General features: G+C 39.1%; 1 protein-coding gene across 1 annotated transcript; it reads right to left on the reverse strand.

Moving 5' to 3' along the window:
- Positions 1–1,895: 1,895 nt before the first annotated feature.
- On the reverse strand, positions 1,896–10,546 carry ABHD10 (abhydrolase domain containing 10). Its single transcript, XM_010567657.1, has 5 exons — positions 10,465–10,546; positions 6,612–6,795; positions 5,694–5,805; positions 4,624–4,761; positions 1,896–3,537 (listed from the first exon to the last, which is right to left on the reverse strand). The coding sequence occupies exons 1-5, from the start codon at positions 10,544–10,546 to the stop codon at positions 3,196–3,198; spliced, it is 858 nt and encodes a 285-aa protein (XP_010565959.1). The 3' UTR covers positions 1,896–3,195.
- Between the last annotated feature and the right edge of the window lie 3 nt (positions 10,547–10,549).

Raw genomic sequence — 10,549 nt, forward strand, 5'->3', positions numbered from 1 at the left:
AAGGATTTTAAAAACTTGCACCATGCAGAGCCTTCCAAACGTGTAATACCTAGTTTAATACAGTATTTTTACAGAAGAAAGAAATACTTGTTTTTAAACATGACTAATCTTGAAAATAGTTCACTATCTAGGCATCTACTGGCAAAGACAAAAGATATGCCACAGGCGTTAACTCGGGGCACAAAACATAGCAACAAATAAAATCGGAATGACACCATATGTGAATATTACATTATTCAAGATTGTGAAAACTTCCTGATAGGTCAAGAGCTAGTCACATGTAGGATGTTAGTCTCCTGGTTATGATCTAACCATTCTTTCAGGCATTTGAACATGCCAAGTTGACAGTAATCAAAATGCTGGCAATTTCCAACATGAACACAAGAAAAATGCTATGCTTGTGAAGAAAAATACCAATGGAACTACTGTGGCAAAGTTAGAGGAAAAAGTCTGTCTGCCTAAGGTCTACCTCAAAGACACCTCTTCATATTTAAGGAATATAGACTGAATTTAGAAAACGGTAAGTGAACACAGAGAGATGGGCGCTAGCATTCACTGATCTCAAAATGCTATCTGGAATACTGTCTCTGTGATGAAAGTATCACCTCTGCCTTCACTGTATGTAGCAAATTTTGGGTGTACCTGTAATGTAAATGCTACCACTAACCTCCATTTAGCAAGCGAGAAAAATAGAACTACAAAACAAGTGGCATGCAAAAAAACCCCACCTCCCTATAATTAGGTTTCAGTAATGCTGTGGTTTAAGCAACTGATGCTGCAGTTTTGTATCTTCAACAATTGTGTCAACACTGTTATGCTGCCTTCTCCCACCTAATGTTATTACAGCAGAATAATGGGGGAAAAAAATCCAACAAACACAAAAACCCCACCACCAAACAAGAAAAAAAACCCATAACCCTGAAAACTACTCACACAACTGCTCCCCTTCGCATTTGTTTTCAGCCATCTTGCTCTAAGGCATTGTAACAAAAACACCTTACCCATAAAATATCAATTATTTAATAGAGGCTAAGATGAAGCTTTGAATGAATACAATGCAATTCTTTCAAAGAAATACACAGCTACAGTTTACACAGACAGATAAAGACTTTCCCTATCTGAAGTACTACAGTTAGATTGTTTATAGGTATAACTCCCAATTCAAAAAAATAGCTCAAAACTTTTCAGTTACTGAAGTAACTTTAATACATGTAAATAAAAAGTAGATCTATCACAACTGGTAATTTTGCACCTTAATTAAAACTAACTACTTTGGAATTATTGCCGTCCACTTTTTTCAAATTTTTCTTCCAATTAATCAAAGAGCTGTACAAAAGTGGATTAAAAACTGCCATAGGTAAGCTAAGAGCAGAAAGTTTTCAAGTAACTTAAAGACACAGTCAAATCACAATTAAAACTCACAAAATCTATTTTTCAGATTTTATCAGATGCAAGTCACATAAATACATATAAAGATGACAACTGTTTAACAATACATAAACATGGCTCAACCTTCAGGAATGGAAGTGGCTGAGCAATTTGCATAAATTATCTGAACTAATTTTTCTCAAAAGTAAAAAACACACTGAAGAGGTTTTAAATCTTAAGAAAGTAGTGAATTGCATATTCATATAGACAGAAAAAAAAAAAAAATCTACTCCAGAAACAGAAATCCTTGGAAACAATTTTTATTTCATGGAATGTTGTAATTTCTCAAACAAGTATCCCGAGCTAGATTGAATTGGGGAATTCGTACACTTGAATTAGAACATTTGCATCTAAACTAGAGCCATCTTTTTTACTCTTATAGCAGAATTGCAGCTTCTTGCGTTTTGCAGTATTGAAGCCTAAATAAAACCATACTACAGGAACTCATCTGAAATTTAGGGGTTTTTTGTTTTGTTGTTGGTTCTAGTTTATTTTAGTTTGTGGGAGTTTTTTTAATTAAAAACCACTACCTCAGCAAAGCTCCATACAACACACTTCTACTGACAATGCTAACTCTGAAAATTACAAACTCTCTAGAAATACCTTACCCCCAGGAGCTTTAGTCTTTTAAGGTAGCAGTAGTGATGCCATTTACTACTTAAAATAATAAAGCCAGAAACCACCATATACTTCTGACTGATGTTTCATATTAAGGCCAGCCTGAACTAATTCCAGCCTCTCACCTAAGTTCCTCTTTTCTCTCTCAAATATATGATGGCACCATATTTTCAGACATTTGCAATTAAATCCATTTACTATTAAATTCTATGGATTTACATTACAAGAATTATCAAGTTTCATTTACAGTTTTCAGGCTTGCACTCATGCACCTCAAATTCCAAACTCTGGAAGGCACTGTTCCTGGTAATCCACAGTTCTCAAGTCATAGAAAAGAGGCAGTGATGCTCTATGGTACTGTACTCCCCACTTGAAGGAAGTTACTATAAAAGAGTCACTGTATTGATCCAGTTTCCGTTTACACCAAGATTATATATTGTTCCCTTAACAGTAGACCCACAAATTAACTATTACAAAAAGACAGCCTGGAGAAGAGGACATAAACCCTAATGATAAGCACAGATAAGAGGTCTATCTGCACTTTGAGGCCCTGCGTTCTTAGAAGTTAACTTCTTCCTTATGTAGTACCCCAAGCACACCATCAGGGTGTGCCTTCCGCTTTTCAATTTTAACAGTACTTAAGAACAATATAATAATTTATCTGAAATCTGTTTATTATGCTTCATGTTATTCACTATTTCTAATAACAATAACTTCAGTAAAGAAGTTTTATTTTGCCTTGCACAGATGGTTTCAGACAAAAGATACAAGAATGTTACAGGAAAAGGACAATACTGAAAAGGTGTCAAAGACATGGGAAATTAAAAGTTTTACTGTACAGGCCAACAGTAACAAAAATGAATCAATATTTCAGTACAAAAGTGTAGGAAGTTTGCAAAAGAAGGTTTAAGTGGTGAAGGAGAGGTTCTGAACACAACAGCAGCACTCCTTCACATTTTGGACTGTCTGTGCAAATGCAGCATTAATAAAATACCTGTATTTACGAAACAGAGGTAAGGAAACAGCAGATAAAGCTCAGTTCCTACTGTGATAGTCACAGGCTTCGTATCATCTTGTTAAGAACAGGGTTTCTGCTACTCATGGAAAAGAGTCAGGTATAGAGTTCATGCACTTATGCTACTCTGTGGCTTATATTAGTGTTGCCAGCTTGTCAATTAAATCATCAACAGTATTCACAAGGAGTTTTGTATCCTCCTTCTCACTCATCCGATGTTGGCCAATTTTGCGGAGGATAACATCGACATCTTTGCTCAAAACACGATCAGCAACTTGCATAGAGATCTGCCAAGGGACATCACCATCCTTCATGCCATGAATAAGTCGTATGGGACATGTTATAGGAATAGGACTATTTAGCACACAGTGATTTTCTGCTTCTCTGATAAAGTCATATGTCAAGGAGTAATATCCTTCCTCATTATGCTTTGTTGGAAACTTCCATTCACCTTTTTCTTCTATTTCTTTCTGTGCCTATAAAAAAGAAAACAAAGAATAGACAAGACAGATGTTACACGATCTTTAGAGCGCCTCAGCTTATTTCTGTGCTAAATGCAGTAAAACTTTCCCAGGTGTAAAATTTCACTTTGTTCATTTTTATTAGCAGAGAAGGTATATTCCTGTTCACCTTCCAGCATCTGAGAAGACAAACCCCCTATCATGTCACAAAAGCTACTCTGTACATCTTTCCTGCAAATTAATCTAGTTAGGATTCACCAGTGAAATTTTCTCAGCCAGAACCTATCAGAAAGAAAAAGATGTATAGCCACTGTGAACAGTAAGTCTCTTCGGCTTCAATCAGTTAACTGAACCTCAAACAAGGAGAATCCTAGGAAAAAGGAATTTTCCAGTGATGGGTCTTTTCAGTTCTTGCCACAATAGCTGTGTCTAAATACTGTATTTCCAGAATCTTACCTTAGTCTTAAAGTAGAAACACTGACACTATGAAGTGCCTCAGAAAAAAAAAAAAAAATCAGGAAAATAATTTAATTATTCTATAGTATGAGTTATTTATTGGCATATTTGTCACATTATAACACATGGTTTACTTTCCTGAAGACTGGACATTATCATAATCAAGGAAGCAACTTAGAAAGAGACATCCCACTACCTAAATCTTATAAGTCTTTACAAACACACTAATCTGAAGAATTCCCCTTCTAGACACACAACCTGTGTCAGACTCATCTTATCCAATGTCATCTCAATTACTTTAGCAGCTACTTCTCTGTCCTTGAAAGCACAAGGATTCAATCTGGATGCAAATAATATTATATTCAACACTGAAATCTAACAGACTGCTGAACTACAGGGACCTGACTTCACACCCTATATGCCACAGTAATAATATAAACACAATCTAGGTAGTCCTCACACTAGCTTCATGCTAGAAGCACAGTATTTTTCAGACTTCTAAATTAATGTAAATTTTCAGCTTACCTCCACCACAAACACAGAAAACTTACCAGAAGACTTGCAGGAAAACTAGTTTGAACAATAGAATTTCTTAAATGCTTGATAGATTTTTAGATTGCACAAAAGCCAACCGTCAACATTTACCTCAATGGGAAGCTTCTTGAAAGTTGTTACCAGATGGTCTGCTGCTACAGCTACTCCAACTAGAGCAGCTACTTTATCTGGGCGTGCTATTGCAGCATGGAGCATCAGCCATCCACCCAAGCTGGAGCCCACCAGAATCTGAAAAAGAGAGAAAATAAGATATTATTTTACAGGAAACAGCTAATAATTTTTTTCTTCTTCTACAAAGTATCAGTTTTCATTTTTTTTTTAACTACTTAAACCTTGGGCATAATCCTGCTGTCCTTACCCAGGCAGAACTGCTGTCACCTCCAGTGGAAATTTTGCCTGAGTAAGCACCATAGGATCTGGTATTTTATTATTCTTTTTGTTTGGCATGGCTGGTTATTGCTGTCTGAGACTGAAACACTGTAAACAAAATGAGAGTTGAAACAATTCAGTATCACTTGCATACTTTATGTTTCCTTCTCAAAATAAATGCACATGGTAAAGGTTCAGTGCAGTGAAAGAGGTCAACACAAGGAATTCATAATACAAAATTGTCTTAAACATAATACTAGGTATTTCCAGGTTGCAGGAGATTTCGTTTCTCACAGTCATTTCTAAAGTAATAGAAGAAGTCAAATGCTGCTTCTGCTGATTTTTTTTTTTAAGCTATTTTGTCATATAGAGTATCTTAACTTGTAACATTCCTGCAAATCCTTTAATTAATGCATCAGCATGGGACAGTGACACATTTTTTCATTAAAAGGGCTGCGCCGCACTGGAACATCTCCCTGTCTCCTGTCAGGTGGAACCTCCACCATGAGGCTTTCTCAGACTCCCTAGGATGACAGCCCTGCTCTAAGCAGGAGGCTCTAGTAAACAACCTCCAGGAGGTCCTGCCAACCCATCTTTCCATGATTATGTGATCTACCTTGCTTGCAAAAGAGTTCTGATGAATATGACCTCTCAAATGATTCAGCTTGAAAGCAAGCAGGTGTCAGCTGTTAAATGGAAGCTACTATGGACCAGACCTATTATGGCATTTTTTTGATTAATGTTCTACCTTGAGGACAAAAAGCATTCTATATTTAAAAATAAAATATAACCTGTGGTCCATCTGTAAGTTCATCCAGTACAGACAGAACATCTTTTCTCCACTTCCCAATTGTACACTCCTCAAATTTACCATCTGAACTTCCACATCCTGTATAATCAAATCTGAAAAAGGAACCATCAAAATGAAAGTCATAGTACTGTCCACAGCAACATAGAAGCTAACTAAACAGTACCATTTAATCAAATTAAACGGGGGACAAGATACCGCACTGAATATTTTCTTACTTGGTCCCACATATCACTAGCACCAGAAATCACACGAAAAGAGGTTTAAACACAACATATGCAACTAAGTGATGCAGCATTCTGTTATCATTTGACATAACAATATCCACATTTACCAGTATATTTCCCAGACAAAGAATTTCCCTTACAAACAAAAAACCCCAAATACTTCAGTTTTAAAAGTATTTTTAAAATGTACAAACACTCTTTCAAATGCTATACCCAAATACGAAGACTTAGGAAACTCAGCATTCAACCTAGTCTATCAAAGGAGAGTATCACCAAGCACGTACATGTTCTTCTAAAACCGGAAGATACTGGATAATTTAGTAAGATTTGGCAGTTAAGAAGCATGCTTATAGTGGCAACGTAAAAAATTAGAACTCCAGGTTCTTTCTTTTTCATTGTGGTGCCTATAGCCTTAACGTAGCACATAGCACTGGCTAGACTACAGAAATTTATCAGAGAATTTTCTGAATTACTTTCAGAATACATTCTCCTGATTTACCTCAGTCTCACTACAGACAGAAAACCTACATTTGAAATGGAAGACAGACACTTCTTAGCTTGCATACAGCATGCATTCCAATCCAAATGCCAAAGTTTACATATTTTTGTTAAAACCCCTTCCCTCAACACATGATACCAGTTTCATTTTCTCAAGAACAATGCTCTGCATGTACCTGATGAAGGCATGACCTAGAGACTTGCAGAAATCTTCAAGGGCAGTTGCTTTCTGACCATTCATATTTGAATTAAAGCCTGGAAGGAAAACAACCCCTGGATTCCTGCCTTTTAGTTTATGATAAGCAAGGTTTGGTCGATCTGGTCGAGTAAGAAAGCTGACTGAAGATTTCAGCCTGCAAACTAATAAAAAGAGCTATTTAGTACAATCATCATGATAACCTTGGCAGAAATACTAATATTTTATAAAACTAGGATTCAGGAAATACGGGCATATTATGTGAAAATAAGATACTCTGGCTCAAGAGAAAAGTATCTCCTGTATTCCTTAATGACTAACCAATATTGATCAACTTCAAAGGGAAAGCTGATTGTGATTCATTCTCAAATCATGAAATGCCAACCATGTAAGGAGTTCACTCAACAATTAGCAAAGTGGTTGACTGAAGCCAAATGCTAAGATTTCCTACACTTCACTTGTCCTCAGGTTTTATACCATCTTGAATATATTTATTAATTTCACATGAAATGGTAAGATTTTTCATCTGCTTAGTTTAAGTTTTTATTTTTCCTTTTTGTTTTTTCCAAACTGAATTTAAAAAAAAAAAAATTTTGGAACTGAAGTACTCTGTGCAATGGTAAGTTTACAAGTACATGAGGTGACAAATTTTTGATGAAAATTAAAACTGAAGGACAAAACAACATCTTCATCAAAACTCCAGATCCACAAGATCTATGAAGGAGATATACAATGGGGAAGTTCAAAAGTGGGAATTGGGAAAGAATCTTGTGTCTAACTTTCTCAACATGATGAACACAAACCAACATTGGCATTGTTTAAAACCAAATTAAATAAATAACACCTAGCCTTTTTCATCATATCATCAGTAGCTATTTCTGCTTAAGTTAAAGATTATTGCCAGGGACACTGAAAAAGAGGGTCATTTTAAAACTATGCCATCTTAACATCAATCTTTTTCTCAGATATGAAGCACAGAAGGTAAAAAAAAAAACAAAATAAAGCTACATTTTCTGTAAATACGGAGCAATACATTAAAAATATCCCATAAGAAACAGAGTCGACCATTGCAGAGCTATGATTTTCTTATGCATCTCCAGAAGAGGCACAGATACCCATTACATGGTTTGGTGTATTCTCACTGGAGAGGTTACATTATTCCAGTACTCAGATTGTTCTATGTTTATCCAGAATGAAACAGCACTTTGCAAACCTAAATATTTTGCAAATATTTAAAAATTGAAAGATCCTTTAGTGCAACTTCTGTCAAAGTGATCTGCAACATATTACATGAGCAAGAAGTTTTCCTATCAGCATAAACTTAAAATTATTTTGTTTTGTTTTAGTTCAAGATAACAAACCAGACACATCTGGAAAGCAAACACTAGGGCGGACTCTGTTGTTCACACTAATAACCATCAGAAAGTTGAGTTGGTTTCAAACAAGGAAAAAAAGATTAACAAAGGAAATTCTAACTAATGAATAACTATGCTGAATCTCAACAGCTGCTATAGTATTCAATCTAAGTTTAGCAGTCAGTTGTACCTCTGCTGTGGGTGGGGGCAAGTGATTTGTAGAGAGGTGTTATGGAGACTTAATCCACTCTATTATCCCACTCAGCAAGATAATTTGTTAAACTGAAAGCTTGGTCGAGACTTCTAAGACTTTGATACTCTTAATTCTTAGATTAGAAGAAGACTGGTTTTCCAATACTGTCAATCAATAGGGGGCTACAAAAACTATGCAACCGCAAATACCTCAGGGCTTCCTAGTGGTACAACAACTGGATAAATACTGCAAAAACAGGCCGTGACAGCATCACACCGCTTAACTGTTCCACAGCTTTGAGTTCTGTTTTCTCACTATCAGAGAGATAACATTCAAGGGGTTTGGGGAGTTTTGTTTGTTGTTAAATTTGCATGTGCATTAGTAAATGTGGATGCATGGAAGATGCAGGATGCAGCTAGTATCCAGGGCTTTCCTACAGTCTAACAGAAATTATACCATTTAAACTATAGATTAAAAACATTAAATCTTTCCTGAAACAATGCAATGATTCTTTATCCTATTGATGCACCAATTATTATAAAGGGTATAAATACCACATCAAAGGTATATATACTCAAGATGCATCCATGCTACGGCTTTTGGTTTGTGTCTCTATCAGTAAGCCAGTCACTTCTTCACCTGCCACTAACAGAGGAGATACACCAAGAAGTGCTAAACTTGATAGAAAAAGGAATATTTTTTTTTCCCCTTAAGCCCTGGTAACCATCTCTGAAGTCACTCGTTTTCCGTCCTGCAGCACTCTGGAGGTACGCTCAAACTGATTCGACACATTTGGGCAGGGTTTAAACTGCAGCTACAAGACACAACTGCTAAGCTATTCCAAAAACTAGTATTCTGCATTTAACAAGTTACTGTAAGTGCATCAGCAGCAATCCTAACCTGAATAATGCAAAACCCTAAAGCAACTACCCCAGCCAATCCAAAAGCAAGGCTCACTGGAGTCATGCTCTCAGACTTCCCTTTAGACAAACAAAAACATCAACAACTGAGCAGCTATCCAGTAATTTCTCCTCCTGATTTCAGTGAAAGACCTTAGTGAGAGCAGGGAAGCACATCTCAAAGGTGCAAGGTGGTACTTAATATTTACAAAAGCAAGTTACAGACAGAAGGAGCTAGCCACAGGAAGACCACAGGACCCCTGCCCAATGCTATGGAATTCTCTTCATATCAGAATCACTGTGCAATTTTAATTGTGTTATGACCAGCAGACACTGTGATCGAGACCAGTGCTACACGCAAAGCCAAAGAAATCCTCCAAAAAACCTTGGGAATGGTCCAGCACTGTGACCTACCCACTGCCAGTAGCAGCAGCAGATTAACACAGCTCTGGTAGATAACGGACACAACATTGTCCACACCTTGTTTCATGCAATCACCTAGACTACAGCAGTAAGGCGGCCACCAGTTCTGCCAGCAGGAACTGCTGCTTAGCCCGGTCTCAGAGCACCTAAGGGCACACTCATGAACCAGCTGTTCTGATCACACTATCACTCTGAACACACAGAAAGAACATCAACAAAACCCCACCGCATTCATGTCTTTATGCGGATATGACACGTGCACCCTTAGTGTCAAGTCAGTTTGACTCACTCCTACGTCGGGCAAACTCAGACGAGGTTCATTACCTCATCAAGAAGAGCAGCCGTCTCTCAAAATTTAAGGCAATGAGTAAACTCAACAAGTCAGACGACCGCTGCACCTGGAGCGGCAAGGAGGGGCACTACGCGTTTGGGCAGAGGCTCCTCTCCCTCAGAAGTGACCGCCAGCAAAGCTTTCCAGGTGCCTGGTGAAGCCTCCCACGCAGGCGTGTTCCACCCCCAAGCAAGCGAACTGTCCCACTGACGTCCAGCTCCCCGGAGAGCCGCGGCGGCAGGAGGAGCTCACAGCGAACTCGACACCCGCGGGAGAGCAGCTGCTCTGCGGCGACGCACACCTTTGCGCGGCCCCTGCCCCCCCCCCGACCACCGGCCCCGGCCCGGCCCCGCAGGCTCGGCAAGGCCCGTCACAAACCCCGTGCCCCCCCCGCGCCGGGTACGCGGCCCGGCCGTTCCCGACCCAGACGGCGCTGAAGGGGAGAGGGGGCCGTCACCTCCTGCTGCCCGCCCCGCGCTCTGCCGAGAGCAAACGCACCTCCCCACGGACACTACACACGGCAGATACACCCGCCACAGACACGCACCCTTCCCCCCCGGGCTCCCAGGCCGCCGGCGGCGGAGGAGGAGCGCCGGAGTGCCAGCAGAAGTGCCCCAAGGCCCTTCCCTTACCCGGGAGCCCCAGGGCCGCCCTCAGCGGCGACAGCAATATCACCACGGCCGAGGCACGACGTAGCGCGCCCGCCGCCGCCATGCC

This window comes from Haliaeetus leucocephalus, unplaced genomic scaffold, assembly GCF_000737465.1.
Source record: "Haliaeetus leucocephalus isolate CR32 unplaced genomic scaffold, Haliaeetus_leucocephalus-4.0 Scaffold228, whole genome shotgun sequence".
Lineage (NCBI taxonomy): Eukaryota > Metazoa > Chordata > Aves > Accipitriformes > Accipitridae > Haliaeetus > Haliaeetus leucocephalus.

What these genes read in the sequence shown, in the direction of transcription:
- ABHD10 (XM_010567657.1), bottom strand. Translation starts at nt 10,546, where the DNA reads ATGGCGGCGGCGGGCGCGCTACGTCGTGCCTCGGCCGTGGTGATATTG. An exon ending in CTAGGTCATGCCTTCATCAG is followed by an intron (nt 5,806 to 6,611) that starts GTACATGCAGAG and finishes TTCCTTTTTCAG; the next exon opens with ATTTGATTATACAGGATGTG. An exon ending in AACTTACAGATGGACCACAG is followed by an intron (nt 4,762 to 5,693) that starts GTTATATTTTAT and finishes TCTCTTTTTCAG; the next exon opens with ATTCTGGTGGGCTCCAGCTT.